Genomic DNA, 19879 nt, shown 5'->3' with positions numbered 1-19879 from the left:
TTTATCTTAATGCATAAAATGCATCAAGATAGAAAAACCTTCGGACTTTACAACCCCTTTAATAAAAGGTCTCTTACCTGCCCTCCAGCAATGTCCTCACCTGAGCCAAATTATTCAATAGTCTCCAGGTGCAGGCGCCAGCAACTTCACTAAGGGAAACTGGCAGTAAAGCCTTGCAGCTTCACTTAGATCACCATGGCTATCAGACCGGAAGTGGCGGAGCAGGTACCTGTCAAAATCAGGAGGAAGAAGAGTGGAACTACATTTTAGGAGTTAGCCTAATTCCCCAGGTTCGTGCAGAGGGCCATGTTTATGCAACTTTGTTGCTGTGATCTGACTTGCTGTTAGAGAGCGGCTACATTCATTCTCCATGGTCCTACAGTATGTAGGAAAGTAGCCACTCTCTTGCTGGCTCCCAGCATGGACTGTGGGAATTGTAGTGTGCATAATGCAGTGCACTGCTCATTCCAAACAAAAGGCAAGCAAGGGAGAAAGGTGAGGTTCAGGAGCTTACAGAAATGTTACAAAGCAGCGAAAAACACACTAATACTCCAGTTTGTATAATAAAAAAAATCGACAAGTCCTGCAAGACAAAGGACCTGGAGTAATCATGATTTGCTAAACTAACAAAATGAAAATCTCTCATCTGCTTATGACCAGTCTGCAATCCTGGATCTCACCTGCGAAGCTGCTATTAGCTAGATCCGGTACCATGCTGTAATCCGATATAAAACCAATGAGCTGCCCCAAATGAAACCCATCTTTCAAAATTTGTGCTCAAACAAGCAGACTTTAACAAGCACACTTTAAATGTGTTCCCAATTAAGCCAATATCAACATCTAATATTACAGTGGTTGTAAAGGCACAAGGTTTTTTTACCTTCATGCAATATATGCATGAAGGAAAAAAAAAAAACCTGTGTGCAGAAGCCCCCCAGCTCCCCCTAATACTTGCCTGTGCCCCCTCTCGATTCAGAGATGTCCACGAGAGCCTTGCCACTACAGGGGTTTGCACACCCGATTGGCTTTTGGCAGCAGCCATTGGATCCCGCTGCTGTCAATCTCAGCCAGTTTGTCAAGTCACTGTGCCAGGCTCTGTGTGTGAATGGACACACAGCTGCGGATCGGGAGTGCATCTGCTTGGGTGCCCCCACAGCAAGCTGCTTGCTGTGGGGGCACTCAGTAGAAGGGAGGGGCCAGGAACACCGATGGGGGACCCGAGAAAAGGATCCAGGCTGCTATGTGAAAAACCATTACACAGAGCAGGCAAGTATAACATTTGTTTTTGTTTGTTTTTTTTGTGTGTTTTTTTTTTTCAAAAAGGCTTTACCATCGCTTTAATGCTGCCCTGCTTCAAATCATGCTCACAGAATAAAACACATAGTTGTAAATTAGCGGTGCACTATTTACCACAAACAACAATGCTATTATAAGTCAAACACTGGTAACAAATCAAATTATAATAAACTATTAAATTTAGTGCCGGTCCACACGGGGGTGACCTGTCAGGCGGCTAAGGCTTCATGCGCACGGGACATTTTTACAACCTATCCTGAACAATTTAACTTGACAGATAGTAACCCACGTTTAAAAAGTCTGTTTGGCCATGCTTACATGCCACGTTTAGAACAGTTTTCTTCAAGATGGCCAAAAATGAAAAACGCCTGTAAACAAAAAACATGGCTAAATGCGAGTTACCGCACTTAGCACATGAAATGCCTCTAAACTCAGCTTTTGACCCCATTTTTTTTTTTTTGCATGCCAAAAAAAAAAAAAAAAAAAAAGAAAAGCCTCTAAGCTCAACTGTCTAGAAAGACCATGTGTACATGTACTGATAAGATAACAGGAGAGTTCAGGAGCAGTTGGAAAAAAAAAATAAAAATACCCAACTGCTCCTAAATGTCCATTTACCAGCAGCAGTGTACATGAGGCCTAAATCATGCTCCATGCATTGCAATGGAACTGTTCTAATAGGAGCGACTCAAGTAGGTCCAACTTAGAAAAAGGTGCCTGTACTACTTTGGGGCAGCTTTCATTGACTTCTATACAGAAGTTGTTTTGCAAGCTGCGCTGTACAGGGTGGCTTCAGCGTCATACGACTTTGAAGTCACCCCCGTATGAACCAGCACTAAAAGTCTTTACATACAGGTTTGTGATCCCACAACTCCGGTGCTGCAAGTAAAGCAACACATGTGTGCCACCTCTCTAGTGACTAGGCCCTCACCTGAAGGAGGGGACCTATATAAAATACAGATCACATATGCTTATTCCCAAGTCAAAAGCTGAGAATTTTTTATATATATTATATATATATATATATACACACACACACATACAATAAAACAGGCCTGTTCTCCTTTAAGAGATCAAAACTCCACTTTGCATCTGTAAATGTGTTCAATATATGGAGAATCACCATAGTGCAGTATTTAAAAAAAAAAAAAAAATCAAATTATAATATATAGTTTTGCACTCACGTGGTTATAGGTTTTTCCAGGACAGAAAAAAAAGTATTGATACACTAGAGAACTCTCTAAGCACTGCACTTCCAGTATCTGTAATGACTTCAACTGGATCTTCCCAACATGTTGCGTCATCAAATCACATAACTTCACCAGGGAATCCCCCGATGAAGTCATGTGATTCGATGGCGTTCACAAGGCTAAATGTGAATGGACCCCAATCAAGCTAATCAGAAAGAAAAAAATAAAGAAAAAGAAGAAGAGCACAGTAGAATAGCAGCAGGCAGATTTCATAAATGTTCACAAAAGTACACCTGCAAAAGGCATTGGAGGCCTTAACCTTTTCCCTTTCGGATGTAAGACTTCTACATAATGGCTAGATTCACACGTGTGTTACAGTAACGTGTGGCAAAACCTACAAGTTAATGCAACATATATGTGAATGCTTATCGCAGCTTCATGATCTCAGACATGCTGATGGGTTGCCTTACTAATCTTAACAAAAAATGTAATATTGAAAGTTACCAGTCATTAAATTTGCTTTTCTTCTCCATTTTTACCTGCTGATCCTGACGGTAACTCTCTTCCTGTCCTAGGATGACTATGCTCACTCACTGTGTTGTATTTATGAAGTAGCAGTGTTGTCTCCCCAGGCTGCTCACCTGATATGAAATTTACAACTTACTCCTCTCCATAACATAAGGGGGAGATATTCTGTAGTCCAAAGAAGAGAACTGGGAAGGCCAATAACACAATTTGAGATTTTAGTTCAGTGCAAAGGAAATTTTCAAGAACTTTTCTGTACTCATAACAATACACAATGCTTAACCACCAAATCTGTTATAAGACTAAGCAATAACCAATAATGAATGCAAAGGTTGAAATGGATGTTCTCATTCATATAATGGAAAATACAGGTTGCCCCTCCTCCCCCTCCCCTTGGGATTTCCTTCTGAATAAATGTACAGCTGCAACCACTTCTGTTCCTGGGGAAGATTTACACAAATGATAATGCAAAGCTCCAGGCTACCCCGATCCACAAAAAAAAAAAAAAAAAAGTCAGCAGCTACAAATACTGTAGCTGCTGACTTTCACTATAAGGAGACCTGATCCAGTAATGTTTTCACCCAAGTAGATTCTTCAATCATCTTTAGGTCCAGGCGCCAGCATCTTAAGTAAGGGAAACCAGCAGTGAAGCCTTGCAGTTTCACAGTGGTGTCCTACTTCACATGTGCAAAGTGCGCTGTACTTTGTGAATGGTCAACCCTTTAGGCCCCTTCCACGTGAGGCGGATCCGTTTCAGTGGAGTCCGCCAGCTCAGTGGGAGATCTCTCCGTTGTTCTCCGCTGAGCTGGCGGCTGGGTGCCTGTTGAGCGCTACCGATTCCTATGGAGAGATCGGACGAAAATGGATAGCATGTCCAATCCAATAAGACAGATGGCGAACGTATCGCCATATGTCTGATTTTAGCTGATCGACGTCAGCAAGCATTTCACTGCTGTCATCCGTTGCTCCATAGACCTGCATGGAGCATCCATTCAGGTCCACCTAAAAAACTGACAGGCTGACCTGAACGGTCCACCCATGTGAAAGGGGTCTTAGAGAGCATAGAGATAGATTTAAAAAATAAATAAATGCCCCTAAAGACCAACTCCGGGAAACTATAAATATCCCTTGCAGTGGGATTCTGCCCACACTGCAATTGTTTTTTGCTCATTTAGGTCTGGGGGACACAGTAAAGTAGATTCTCTCTTCTCCCCCAGCTGCTAGCCTGGTCCTCAGAGCATCTTCTCCCCATGTTCCACCAGCCTAGGATCCTGCTGTCATTAACACCAGTGCAGAGTCCATAGCCCCACGTTGGACATGAGGGCACCAAGGGAGAGTCCATCGCTAGAGAGCCATCTGCTGTAGGAGTGAAAGATCAGGCTAGTAAAAAGGTACTTCTACTCCCCACAAGTAGTCAAGGTAGATGAAAAATCTATGATTTTTTTTTTTTTTAAATCTAATTTATTTTAATAAAATGCTTTTGGAGTAAAAAAAAAAAAGTCTAAAGATAGTCTATTTAGAAGAGACATGCCCCATTGCTGCTTCAACATAGGCGGATATGGGGAATCGCACAAAAGATGTTGGGGGCGGATTGGGTGCACTCCCATACCCCCCTGTGGTTTAATTCCCAGCTGAGAGAGCTTTGGGGGTTGCCGGGTGCGGGTCTCTGGGCCTCCAAGGGGGTGGTGTACCTGCATCAGGTCGTCACCCCGTTGGGGGTACGTAGCTTCCAGGCGCTACAGGGAGAGTTTGAGATCCCCCCCGTATATGGCCTTTCGTTTTGTGCAGCTATCCCATGCCCTTCGGGCTCAATTCGAGGGGGGATTCCCGGATCCTCAAGAACTGTCAGTAGTGGGTGTAATAGTTGGTGAGGAGCCCACGAAACTAATTTACACCCTATATGACTCCCTTAGGAGACGTACTGTAGCCAGACTTGCAGAGGTAGCAAGATATAGGTGGGAGGAGGATGTGGGTCCGATTGAGAGTGAGGTATGGGAGGAGATCTTAGATGGGGTCAAGCTAGCTTCCCCCAGGATAACCGACAGACTGACTCAACTATACATCCTACATAAATCCTATCTTACCCCGGCCAGAATTCGCAAATACAAACCCTCCTTGGAACCGGGGTGTCCACACTGTGGGAGTCTTCCGTGCTCCTTTTATCATTTGGTGTGGTCTTGCCTGGACGTCCAGGCCTTCTGGCTACAGGTGGTTCAATTTCTCCACGATCATATGGGCTCCCCCCTTCAGGTGGACCCCAAAACTTGTCTATTAGGCCTGGAGCTGGACGTCCCGGCGGACCCTTCGAGTGCTGCTTTTATTCAAGAAACATTCAGTGCTAGGAAGCTAATTGCCCGGCTGTGGATGTGGCCAGAAACCCCGACGTTCAGGGATTGGGTAGCTGAGGTTAACCTAACTTTGCCATGGAAGAAAGTCATCTATGCGCACAGGGGTTGCCCAACCAAATTCAATAAGATCTGGGACCGTTGGCTCAATGACCCGGACACTTGTGTAGGTTAGCTATACTGCAATGTTACGATTTTCCTGGGTGACCTGTACCACTTTAGACGGACCGGGCGGGTTGATCCACTGATAGCCCTGTAAAGAGAATGTAAAGGCAGACTAGGGTGTACGTGGTCTGGACCACTTTTTACCAGGGATGCAAATTTGTGACATGGTGCTCATCCTCTTGTATTAACCAGGAACCAGTCAGTGCTATTGATGCGATTTTACGGACTAATGGTTTTTTCCTATTTCCCTATTTACTATGTAACACAGCCTCAGTGATTATATATGTATAATGATATAGTATTAATGGACCTTGCCTGTGTTTTTCTAAGCTACGGAGCTACTCCTGACTGTTATTACCCTTTGTTGCCGTATGTACCAAAACTGTAACTTGTTACTGTGCCATGTACCAATAAACTCGTTTTTTTTAAAAAGATAGTCTATTTAAGATACATTAATAATTTAGTTTATTCAGCATGAAATTGAGTTTAGTTATGTAGCATGAGGCTGTATATTATGCAATATTTGCATTTTTTGGTAAACTCATTCAATGAAGCCAAGCTCTGCAAGCTGAGATAACATGCACTGCATTGATGTGTTCACATAATTTTACAGTAACCACGGAGATAAAACAAAAGTTCAGGAATATTCCTTTATACCATTGCTTTGCAAATCTATATATACTACAAACTGTATGATTGAATCGGCTCTGATATCGCTGTTTTACTAACCTGACAGCTTATTATGAATAGGAAACCTTCATTTTGTTTGCAAATATTAAAGACTAACTACAAGCAAGAATAAGTCCTTATATTTAAAGGGCACCTGTCATTTCAGATCCATCATGGCAACGCCATTCACGCATCTGAGGCCACCACTTGTTAGGTCTTAAAAAACATGGATTTAAATCCACCCTGCAAGTAGCTAACCCAATACACTGCAGGCAGAGCCCCACTGCAAGGGATACATTTATAGTTTTTCAGGTTTGGACTTTAAACCAGAAGCCCCCCCTCACCCAGCCCAAATAAATACTTACCTTCTGACAACAGTGGCCTTCTTCAGTGTTACAGCCTCTGATGAAATACCCTCCTGCCCTGATCTCATTTTCACAGTAACTCCTCATGGGACTTGTATTATCTCTACTGTAGTACGGCCCCATTCATGTCTACAGAGTTACCAACACAGGAGATGTACAGGGCCTCAATCAACCAAAACAACAAAACTGAGACCTCTCATAACTGCCTCTGCAGGAGGAAAAAAGCTAAGTTTTTGAATTAGGTGTCACAGACACACCAGTTTGGGATGTATCCCCACTCACCATTAGCACACAGCAACAGCCCTGAAGGGGGAATCTCCGTTACCCTGAAACGCCTTGGCTCGATCATCTGTTGCAACTTTCAATATAACAACCACATATTCACCTTTATTTTGCTTCTCATTGGATATTGGGCACTCCATTTACCTACCCTTACAGGCTTATATTTACAGGCCCTCTAAACAGGTGAAAAACCATACATAGGTCAATAACTAGTAGAGGCCCTAAAGCACCCTTGGTCATTAATATGCCTGTATATCAGCAATTTAAGGCCCAGCCATCCCACACTATCTACAAATATCATATGCTTAAAATGAATGAGTCTGCTTGGTATATGCTTTCTGCATTCATCGATAAAGTCATGCAGCCCTACTGTCCCCTAGAAAATAGGACATCCTCATCTAGGTTCAGATTTCATTTGGTCCCTTGATAATGTCCTCTCTGCAGACATCTTCAGAGATGCACAGGCATCTCAAAACTAGGCCACAGCAGTGACCTTCAACCAGACCTAACTGCCATGGAAATAGAAGTGGCAAAATGCCTTGCCCAATGGTTAGCTTGACCTAGACACTCTTTGGCTTGATGAATCTTGGAATTTCAGCTGGAAATCAACGTTGGTCCCTCAATGGCCTGCAAGCGTGGGCAATAAACACAAACACACAAGTTTAACAATGGCCAGCTTCCCAAATCTATTACTAGATTGCAATAAAGCAAAAAACTACTACCTCCATCATGGAGAAAAGGGAAAACTTTTACTTGATGGAATGGATTACTATCAGGAATGACTTACCCATGCCAGTCCTAGAGGGATTTAATGCTGTCTTGATGTTCTCCAAAACACTAGATCTCAGCTAGTTGTTAAAAACACCATCCGCGGGTCATAGGACCTCACCACAAAATAATGAAGGGGTTAAAAACCACAAACTGGCCATATTTGCTTAGTGAACGCCTTAATTCTATGTAATTAGTGTCCAACGTGGCTGCCGCTGAATGCATTCATACAACATTAACCTAGCTACAACAGGGGTAGCAACTGTCTTAACATTATAGAAAACAGTGAAGACCAAAATTGGGATTTTTTTTTTGCCTGATGCTACAAAAAGGTCCCATGTTTTTTTTCCCCTTTCTAAAATGAGGTGTTGAAGGTGCTCAGTCCCACTTAATCCTACTGGAAGACATTGCTGAGCAGTACAAATGATGTTAGCTAATCTGTATATTGATCATGAATGACTAAGGATCTCTGGAAATGAGCAACTTAGCAAAGTTTGTCCAATTTTCTAATCAGGTTCGCAGATAAATCTGTGGCACAATACAGTGGGTCACATTTCTCCACAGTATCGCTCACACAGTAATACAGAGATTGCCTGACATGAGCTAAATGGCAAAATGAATTTGAGTGCCAGAGACATGGGCTCCTTTTCTCTAGGCCACAGAAACTTACTAGCATAGTAAGAAGTCCAGCTGTAGAAAGGCCCTTTCACTGTACATGTTTTTCAAGGTAATAAAAGCTAAAATTAATCCGCCATGAGCATCAAGTGTAGAAAAAGAAAACCTGTTCTTAGAAAAATAGAGGGGCCACCATTGCTAACCTCCTCAAATTTCTGACTGTCTGGCAATCATACTGACGCTAAGATTTTGAATCTCTGTTTCAGAGAAAGTATGTAGCAAGTGAAGTCTAAATTCTTGATCTGCATACTTGCTCCACATACTACAGTAAGTAAATCAGCAGGCAAGTCTATATTTCCTGGAGGCGATTAATGATAGCTTCCATAATATGATAAGCACAGGTTTCCCTTAATGAGAACCTTGAGCTTCCATCCATTGCTGCAGAAAACCAAAGCCTGGCTTGCAGAAGCGGTGTGGATGCAGAAAGGCGACGTCTAGTGCTGATTTTGGGATTTAGGAAATGATGGCCCCCCAACATTAGATATGAAGCTCAGCTGTGACAGACATTTTTTGATACACTGAGCTTCTAAAAAGGAAAAAAAAAAAAAAAAAAAAAAAAGAACGCACAGGCTTTCACTGAATCACTAAAAATGGTTTTCCACTACGTTATATATTTGTTACATGTTAACATAGCATAACTTACCAAAATATATATATATATATATATATATATATATATATATATATATATATATATATATATATATATATATATATATATATATATATATATATATATATATATATAGAGAGAGAGGGAAAAAAAATAAATAAAAAATAAATAAAATCGCTTGTTGCCTTTTAATAAAAATTCTTGCATGCTCTCCAGTGTTTAGAAGAGGGTTGTGGAGTGATGCTTAAAATATATACACACACATACATACTGCGTTAATTTATTTTTGATAAAAAATAAATAAATTTAAGTGTCTCGGCTGTCCGGGACTCTACCTCCTTATTGGCCACTGCTGTCAAAGTCAATGAAGACAGAGAGGGGACGGGGCCGAGCTGCGGCTCTGTGTCTGAAAGGACACAGAGCAGCGGCTTGGCTGCCCCCAAAGAAAGCCGCTTGCTGTGGGGGCACTTGACAGGAGGAAGGGGCCAGGAGCTCTGGTGGGGACCAGAATAGAGGATAGAGAATGGAGGATGTGAGCTGCTCTGTGCAAAATCACTGCACGCTCTGTGCAAGCATGGCAAGTATGAAAGTATGCAAGCATGGCAAGTATTTAATAAAAACATGAAACAGTCTATTATCACTTTAAGGCAGGGGTCTCAAACTGGTGGCCCCCCAAGTCCCATGAGGCATTGCAAGGTTGACAATTACAAGCATGACTTCCACAGGCAGAGGCATGATGGGACTTGTAGTTTCGCAACAGCTGGAAATCCGCGTTTTAAAGCGGTTGTAGTCATTTTTGGGACTTTTACCTACAGGAAATCCTATAATAAGGCTTACCTGTAGAGATAGATAGATATAGATACACACACACATACATACATATACATAAGGAGATATTCCCCTGGCAATGCGCCGCTGACTGCAGCGGCGCATGCGCACAGGGGATTCTCGGCTGAAAGCCCGGCACACGCGCGGGAGTGACGATATCGCGGCTTCGGCCACTCACAGCGCCGGAGCCGTGATACCCGGAAGAAACGCAGAGGGAACATGTCAGCTCCTTCGGCGTGGATCGGGCCAGATGTCGGGGCCTCGTTCTAAGGTAAGGATTTCATAATGAGCTAGTATGCGGTGCATACTAGCTCATTATGCCTTTTCCTTTGCAGGTTGGGGAAAAAAAAAAAAAAAAAAAAAAAAAACACACAGCGGGTTTACAATCGCTTTAAAAAGGTATGCTGTGTAAATAGGAAGACATTAAAAGGGGATGTAAAGGTTTGTGTTTTTTCACCTTAATGCCATCCTATGCATTAAGGTGAAAAAAAAAACACCTTGCAGTCACCGGCCCCCTGGCCCCCCCAGTTTTTAATTACCTGAGCCCCAAATTTCTGTCGGCGCATCCCCACCGTCCCTTTCGCCATGGGTTCCCGGCTCTTGATTGGATAATTAATAGCAGCGCAGCCATTGGTCCCTGCTGCTGTCAATCAAATCCAATGACACGGGTGCCAGTGGGTGGGGGCCAAGTCCGGCATTCGGCCTCTATGGACGCCAAAGCCGAACACTGGACTCGGGAGCGCGCCCGCAAGCCAAGCCCCTCAGGAGAGCGTTTCTCCAAGGGGGTTATCTAATGCAGGGAGGAGCTGCCGAGGGACCGGAGAAATTGTCTGGGGCCTGAAATTGTTTGGGGCCACTCTGTGCAAAACGAGCTGCACAGTGGAGGCAAGTATGATATGTTTGTTATTTAAAAAAAAAAAAAAACAACGATTCTTTAGTATCACTTTAAACACAGCGGAGGATTCTCAAATTTGGCTGCATAATACAGTTTAAAGGGATTCACATCAGAATCTGGTTTGGGAAACCCGCAGTCCATGTGCGTTTCCCGCAACACCTTTAAAACACACTGGGTGCGCAAGCTGCTGCTGGTGCCAATGCATTCCTGATGACACCCCAAGTGCAGATCCCAAACACAATGCGTTTGCCTTCCAAAGATCCCATAGTATAACAGTACCATGTGATCCAGTTGCATTTTTAAAAGTAGTGGGATCCAGTGCAATTTCAGCCTGTTCAAAGGAATGGGCTAAAAATCTCACTGTAATGATTCACACAGGAATGCAGACCGCGGTCCTGTGCGAATCAGGTGTGAATAGCCCCAAGGGCATCACTTAAAATCCAAACGTTCTGTACTGCACTTTCCACTTAACGGTATCATTTGAACGCCAAACTGTCAACTTCTTTGGATGAATGACATGCCCCCCCTTAGCTCACCGGAGATGTAGAACCCCCCGACCAATGAGAATCAACACTATTTAGCATTCTCTTCCACATTACGTTGTTTAGGGACAGCTGCAGAACACACAACCCTAAACATATTCAGAGGGGCGCAATACTACTGCAAAAAAATAAATAAAAAAAAATAATAATTCACAGGACCAAATGGCATTCTATACTGAGAACGGCATTTGACAGTATTGGGAACATGGGTGGATCAACTGTACAATCTAAATTCCTATTCATACAAATGTACTACTTCCCATACCACAGGCTTAGGAGTAAAAAATAAAATAAAAATAAAAATACAAATTGCATTTACAGTTCTATCTGAATGCATGAAGGAAGCCATAAAGAACAAGTGCTGGCTCTGATGGGCTGGTCTCTTCACTTACAAACCATCATCAATGCACCGCAGAGAATATATTTCTACACATAATGGGTTAAGAAATATTCCAGAAGCGGAGTGCTGCAAAGACAGTACCCACACATCTACAGCAAGCTTTTCTGCCAGTGTGTGGTTAACATTTCGCGCTACTTAAATGTGACGCCTGTACAAGAAAGGAAATAACATACAAAGCCCAGAATGTGTACAAAAAAAAAATAGACAGGAGGATGTCATCTATAAAGAGATTCTTGGCCATCAAGACAGGAAAGGGTTAATGGATTGTGCTCTTGCAGTTGTGTCTATGACAGACCATCCCCCACCCCAGCTCCTCTGAGAGGCTGAAAGATTCATTCAAACAAGGAGATGGGCAATGGAGGAATCAGGACAATCTCACCTAACACATCAAGAATCCCCCAATTATGTCATCATCCTCAGCAGACCTGATCTAACTGAGCCCACCTTCCTTCCTAAACAGGTGGGTATTTGCAAAATGAATAAACCAGGGACGTGGTGATGGTGGGATTTTCTGCCAGGATAGAAGAAGATGGCAGCCCCCCTCAATGTCTCCCATCCACAGTCACAGAGTGCTATTTTTAGCATCCAATGCGCCTGACTTCAGAAGCGCCCCCCACCTCCTCCCAGATACCAAGAAATGTGTCACACCACTGATACAGAGCCTTCCCCACCATTTCTGCCCAATGTAATCCCTGCTACTAAAAGGGTTAATGCAAGGTGCTCCTCTAGAATAATGGTGACCATCCCTGAGATCATCACTACACATCCAGCACAATATCCACTGCAGAACACACAACTCTTCTCTGGTTTCCGCCTCACAAGCTCCATTCACTGACCCATTTTATAAGAATTCCATTGCAGCAACCCTGCATAATGCAGCAATAAACCAGGAACAGACATGTCATCGGAATGCCACCAACCTGACATCTGCCACCAACATTCATGGGGAAAATATAGCAACACAAGGTATTTATTGGAAAATACAAATCCATTCCCTAGGCTCCATAATTACACCTGGTATACTAGACACCCACATACTAAAGTCATTTAACATTTGCCTGCTCTGAGGGGCGGACATCTCTCCCGATAGTCATTCTAATGGAAGAGATGCTCCATCACTGGGAATCCTCGCCATTACACAAGACTCCATTAGCCAGAATTTATTTCAGCTCTCGTCCACCAGGGGTCACCAATTTATGGAAGTTATCACTTCATTGATGCCCCTCTTCATCTCAGCCATTCCAGTTATGAAGACAGAATTAGAGGGATGTTATACGCGCTTTATACATGCAAGGGTTTGATTAATAACCTACAGGGGAATTTTTTTTTTTTTTTTTTTAAATGTACAAGTGTCAGCGTTTTTTTCCCTCATTACCACTGCATCCTCTGATCACCTATGCCCAACAACTACACCCAACAACTGTTAATGCGGCATCCTCCAAATCACCTACCAATACTAAAAATTCTACATTCTCTGATCCCCTACACCCAATCACCATTAATACTACATCCTTTGATCACCAACACCCAACTGTCACTGGTATTACAGCTTTTGATCCCCCAACCAGCATTAATACTACATCCTTTGAACCCCCACCACTTAACCGCCATTATTAATACATCATTTAAACCCCTACACCCAACCAGCATTAATACTACATCCTTTGATCCCCCAACTAGCATTAATACTACATCCTTTGATTCCCTACATCCAAAAAGAGCCAATGTATATTTCGATCACCTATAACCACCCAGTATTAATGCTACAGCCTTCGATCACATATCAAACAAGCATTATTGTTGAATCCTCTGATCATCTACACCAAATAAGCTCAATGCTACATCCTCCAATCACGTATACCCAACCTAGTATGAAAGCTACAGCCTCCGATCACGTATACCCAACCTAGTATGAAAGCTACAGCCTCCGATCACGTATACCCAACCTAGTATGAATGCTACAGCCTCCGATCACGTATACCCAACCTAGTATGAATGCTACATCCTCCAATCACGTATACCCAACCTAGTATGAAAACTACAGCCTCCAATCACGTATACCCAACCTAGTATGAATGCTACATCTTCAAATCACCTATACCCAACCAGTATGAATCCTACATCTTCAGATCACCTAAACCCAAACTGTGTTAATTTTATATCCTTAAAAGCACCTATATAAAACCAGAATGCTAAATCCTCTGAACATCTACACCCAAGTGTAAAATTGTTCATCCTCTGATCCCATACACCCAACAAGCCTTCCTTCTGCATCACTGCCCCCACCACTGTCCTATAGGATAACCTCTAAGACTGGATGCTCAGCTCAAGGCTATGGCGACAACACTTTGCATCTGCATTACTACACCTCACTACTCACTGTCAGCAAACAGAGATTGTGCAGGACTGCATGGATCTATATAAGAGAAATGGGGGGCCCCAATATAGCTAGGGTGCCAAAGAAACATATCAACCAAAAAAAAAACACACCATCCCCAATATTAATATTTAATAAAACCTCCAACACTGAGGATCTCCCAGTCTCCAATAATGAACATTGTAGAGTATAAAGATCATAGCATACAGCAGCGACCTAGCCTGATGACGAATGAATGAAACTTTCAGAAGGCAATCACCATGCACATTACAGGGTGGCAATCTGGCACCTCGGAGACATTTTAGTTGAGGGAAGATGAGTATCCTTTTAGGGGAGACCACTAACATGGCTAACAATGGTGGACCCGGTCACCCATCAGCAATGCCTATTTCATGTCTGCCAGTCCTTGCTGTGGAATCTCACTCCTTCTTCTGCATTGGTCCCAATTTGTAACATCTAATGGGGACATATAGACGGGGGTGGGGTATACAGATTTGGATGGGACATGTATGAAGATGGTGGGGGTGTCAGGGAGCTGTCATGAGATTTAGGAGGACACAGCAATGTGATAGGTGGAGTGAGAGGATCAGTGATGACTGGCACATAGCCGTGGGGGGGGAGGATGGAGGGTGGGCTCTCCTAAGGAATGGTGGTCGTAGTCTGCTTACCCCAGCTGCTGGCCGTGCGGCCCAGGATCTCTCCGCTCCGCGGGTTGTAGATGAACTGCTTCCATTCAGAGCTGGACTGCTCCGTGCTCTTGTTCTCCTCCTTGGCCATGCTGATACTGGAAATAGCGGAGTGTGTGGTGGGGATAAGGCAATGGAGTCCAGGCGCTGCGGTGCACTCTGTAGCGTGAAAGCACTGCCTGGACCACTCTACGTCCCCGCCGGCCGCTCTCCAATCTGAGGCTGCTGCGGTACCAGCACACAATTCCCCGGCACAGCAAAATTTGGGCGTGACCGCACTCAGCCAGTCAGGAGCTTTGATGGGGAGAAGGGGCGGGGATGTTAGCGGTTCCAAAGCCTATCCTTTTAGGAGGAAGGCGTGGTCTACGAGCGCGGTCAAGACTAGTGGAGGGGAGTCCTACGCAGGAGGGCGGAGCTGTACACGCCGAGTCCAATCTCCGCTATTGCTGCAGAGAAGAAAGTGCGCGCCTAGCCAAATAGCGGTCGTCTTGAGCTGTGGGGGGCTAGAACGCGCCTTCTACAAAGAAGTGCGCGTGTTCCCGTGTGTGCGCGTTCACGCCAGGACTGCTAGGAGCTGGGGGTCTCAGCTCAACAGCCGCAGCCTGGTCACGTGCATTGCTATAGGAGCTTACCAAGTGAATAAATATGTACACAAATAAAGAGTGTCACTACAATTGGCGTCACAGTACATGAGGGGGTCCAGGTCCTCTGAGCCAAGCCCTATTTCCATTCAAATCTACCAGAGGAGAGATGGACTGCTCAAACTTTTTACTGACATGTCGTGAACTCTTCTGGAAGTGAAAGGGATAGTTTGCCTTTATCACAAAACAACCTATGCAGATAAGGGGCATCTGTAGATGAAAACAAACTGCAGCTCTGACTAAAATTGAATAAAGCCTTTGCTATAGGTGTAGGCCATTTACATAGCTTATGAAGACTGACTGGAATACTCCTAGGGCGTTGCTAAGTAAGGCCTAGTCATCACTGCTCACTTAGCAACGTCCTGGGAGTATTCCAGTCAGGCTTCATAATGTATGTAAATGGCCTCCACCTATAGCAAGGGTATTATTCATCTCTAGTCAGAGCTGCACAGTTTGTTTTAATCTACAAACATCCCCTACCTGCATAGGCAGTTTTTTTTGTGAAGGTAAACCAGTGGTCTCCAAACTTTCTGAACAAAGGGCCGGTTTATTGTCTTTCAGACTCTAGGAGGGCCGGACTGTGGCCAGCGGGAGTGGGAAGTTTCCTGGCATCAGTGGGAGTAAACTTTTGGTATTAGGGGAAGGAATGGTGCCCTATCATTGGTATAGGGAGAAATAGTACCCCATTGGTGGTGTCGGTGGGAGAAATGGTGCTCCGCTGTCAGTATCAGATGGCAGAATAGTGTCTCGTATCATTGGAAAGTATAATGCCCCAAGGGCCGGATAAAGGCAAGTAAAGGGCCGCATCCGGCCCTCTGGCCGCAGTTTGGAGACCACTGAGGTAAACTATCCTTTTAAAGTTACTAACATATTAATCATAGTATTCATTGGATTAGCTCCATGCCACCATAGGAGCTTTATATGTGTCCTATAAGGGCCTCATCACCACAGATATTGTCCGTGACACGTGAACCCCACATAAAACATTCCGAATGACTGAATCCAGCAACAAAATCCACACTAGTTAGGTTCCACTCACATTGACATTGAAAAAAACTACTAAAACGCTTGTGAAGATAACACTAGTGAGCGATTTTGCCATATTTTCAAATGTGTTCTGGAGATGTTTGTAAAGCGCTGTCTGAACCTTTCGGAACCCCTGGTAATACATGGAAATTCAATAAAAGTTTCTCAATTTTCTGAAATGTCTCATAAATGATTGAAGGCATAGTTCACCTTTACCAAGTAGTGATGGTGGAGATGAACAGTAATAGCTAGGCCTCTCTTATGGCCCGTACACACGATCCGAAAATTGGATGGCAGTTTGTTCGTTCTTTGTTTTTTTTTCCATGCTAGTCGCATATTGAATAATGGATAGGTTACTAAAGGTACGAATATTCTCGTACGACAAAATAAAAAATCAGAAGTGATGTCACATGTTGTAGTGTATTTCTATTGTATTTGTGGATGACAACTGTACTGATTAAATAAAAATTGTACGATCTGGTATCATACGAGAAATATTTTCATGCTTGTCTGATCGGATAATATCGGATGAACTGTTGTAATCGGTTCTCAAAAGCTGTGTATTAACGATCTGATTATCGTACGATCGATTAGAAAGCGGTATTTTTCGCCTGATTTACAGATCGTGTGTACAGGCCATAAGCAACGTCCTAGCAAGGCAGGACGGGATGATGCCATCTCTGGGAGTATTTTATGAGGTAAACAAATGGCCTCTACCTATAGCAAAGGCATTATTCATCTTTAGTCAGAACTGCACAGTTTGTTTTAATCTACAAACATCCCCTACCTGCATAGGCAGGTTTTTTGTGAAGTTAAACTATCCTTTTAAAGTTACTAACATATTATTAATCATAGTATTCATTGGAACCATGTTGCCTATCACAGGTAGCATGTTGCGGGCAATTAGCACCATGCCGCCGTGGGAGCTTTATATGTGTCCTATAAGGGCCTCATCACCACAGATATTGTCCGTGACACGTGAACCCCACATAAAACATTGCGAATGACTGAATCCAGCAACAAAATCCACACTAGTTAGGTTCCACTCACACTGACATTGAAAAAAACTACTAAAACGCTTGTGAAGATAACACTAGCGAGCGATTTTGCCATATTTTCAAATGTGTTCTGGAAATGTTTGTAAAGCGCTGTCTGAACCTTTCGGAACCCCTGGTAATACATGGAAATTCAATAAAAGTTTCTAAATTTTCTGAAATGTCTCATAAATGATTGAAGGCATAGTTCACCTTTACCAAGTAGTGATGGTGGAGGTGAACAGTAATAGCTAGGCCTCTCTTATGGCCCGTACACACGATCCGAAAATTGGATGGCAGTTTGTTCGTTCTTTGTTTTTTTTTCCATGCTAGTCACATATTGAATAATGGATAGGTTACTAAAGGTACGAATATTCTCGTACGACAAAATAAAAAATCAGAAGTGATGTCATATGTTGTAGTGTATTTCTATTGTATTTGCGGATGACAACTGTACTGATTAAATAAAAATTGTACGATCTGGTATCATACGAGAAATATTTTCATGCTTGTCTGATCGGATAATATCGGATGAACTGTTGTAATCGGCTCTCAAAAGCTGTGTACTAACGATCTGATTATCGTACGATCGATTAGAAAGCAGTATTTTTCGCCTGATTTACAGATCGTGTGTACAGGCCATAAGCAACGTCCTAGCAAGGCAGGACGGGATGATGCCATCTCGGGGACTATTTTATGAGGTAAACAAATGGCCTCTACCTATAGCAAAGGTATTATTCATCTTTAGTCAGAGCTGCACAGTTTGTTTTAATCTACAAACATCCCCTACCTGCATAGGCAGGTTTTTTGTGAAGGTAAACTATCCTTTTAAAGTTACTAACATATTATTAATCATAGTATTCATTGGAACCATGTTGCCTATCACAGGTAGCACGTTGCGGGCAATTAGCGCCATGCCGCCATGGGAGCTTTATATGTGGCCTATAAGGGCCTTATCACCACAGATATTGTCCGTAACACATGAACCCGACATAAAACATTGCGAATGACTGAATCCAGCAACAAAATCCACACTAGTTAGGTTCCACTCACATTCACATTGAAAAAAACTTCCAAAACGCTTGTGAAGATAGCATTAGTGAGCGATTTTGTCATATTTTCAAATGTGTTCCGGAGATGTTTGTAAAGCGCTGTCTAAACTTTTCAGAATCCCTGGTAATACATGGAAATTCAATAAAAGTTTCTAAATTTTCCCAAACGTCTCATAAATGATTGAAGGCATAGTTCACCTTTACCAAGTAGTGATGGTAGAGGTGAACAGTAACAGCTAGGCCTCTCTTATGGCCTGTACACACGATCTGAAAATCGCACGACAAATTGTCTGTTTTTTTAGCATGCTAGTCAAATATTGAAAAATGGAGAAGTTACTAAAGGTATGAATATTCTCGTAAGACAAAATAAAAAATCGGAAGTGATGTCACGTGTTGTAGTGTATTTCTATTGTATTCGTGGACGACAATTGTACTGATTAAATGAAAATTGTATGATCTGGTATCATACGAGAAAATTTTTCGTGCTTGTCCGATCAGATAATAATGGATGAACTGTCGTAATCGGCTCTTGACAGCTGTCCGATTATCCGATTATCGTATCCGATTATCGTACGATCGATTAGAAAGCGGTATTTTTTGCCCGATTTTCAGATCGTGTGTATGGGCCATAAGCAACTCCCTAGCAAGGCAGGGAGGGATGATGCCATCTCTGGGAGTATTTTATGAGGTAAATAAATGGCCTACACATATAGCAAGGGCATTATTAAACTTTGGTCAGAGCTGCATAAGGCAAAGGTAAACTACGTCTTTAACTGCTTGCCGACCGTATAACTTACATATACAGCAGCAAGGTGGCTCAGCTGTCAATCACCAGGTGCCGGCCAGTTGATTACCGCTGGCACCCATCGATCGTCATGAATTCACACAGGACAGAGCCCTGCCTGTGTAAACAAGGCAGAGTCTTGTCCTATCAGCGGGGAAGTAATAGATTATCTTTCCCCACAAAGCAGGGAATAAAAAATCTGTTACCCTAGTAAAAGCACCACTCAGTAAACATATAAATACTGGCTAGGCACATATTTAACCCTTTAATTGCCCTAGATGTTTAACCCCTTCCCAGCCAGTGTCATTAGTACAGTGACAGTGTATATTTTTAACACTGATCACTGTATTAGTGTCACTGGTTTCCAAAATGTGTCCAAATGTTCGTTGCAATATGGCAGTCCCGCTATAAGTCATTGATTGCCGCCATTACTAGTAAAAAAAATAAATAAATAAAAACTCCAGTATATATCCCATAGTTTGTAGATGCTATAACTTTTGCGCAAACCAATCAATACCAATCAACATAAGCTTAATGGGATTTGTTTTTACCAAAGACGTGTAGCAGAATAGACATTGGCCTAAATTTATCAAGAAATTAGATTCTTTTTATTTATTTTTTTGTATGTTTTTTTTTTTTAAGCAGAAAGTAAAAAATATTGTTTTTAAATTTTTTATTAAATTGTAGGTCTTTTTTTGTTTTTTAAAAATAAATAAATAATCAA

General features: G+C 42.7%; 1 protein-coding gene across 1 annotated transcript in view; it reads right to left on the bottom strand.

Moving 5' to 3' along the window:
* ATP1B3 (ATPase Na+/K+ transporting subunit beta 3) overlaps positions 1-14860 on the bottom strand; it is a 68677-nt gene extending 53817 nt beyond the window's left edge. Inside the window, exon 1 of the mRNA XM_077488576.1 lies at positions 14601-14860. Within this exon, the coding sequence (XP_077344702.1) occupies positions 14601-14709 (109 nt within the window). The 5' untranslated portion in view covers positions 14710-14860. The remainder of the gene's footprint in view (positions 1-14600) is intronic.
* Positions 14861-19879: the final 5019 nt, after the last annotated feature.

The sequence above is a fragment of the Lithobates pipiens genome, unplaced genomic scaffold (assembly GCF_037356315.1).
Source record: "Lithobates pipiens isolate NorthernLeopardFrog02 unplaced genomic scaffold, aLitPip1_a1.2 Scaffold_18, whole genome shotgun sequence".
NCBI classification, from domain to species: Eukaryota; Metazoa; Chordata; class Amphibia; order Anura; family Ranidae; genus Lithobates; species Lithobates pipiens.
Note: the sequence above shows the minus strand (reverse complement) of the source record. Positions and strands in the feature narration are given on the sequence as shown.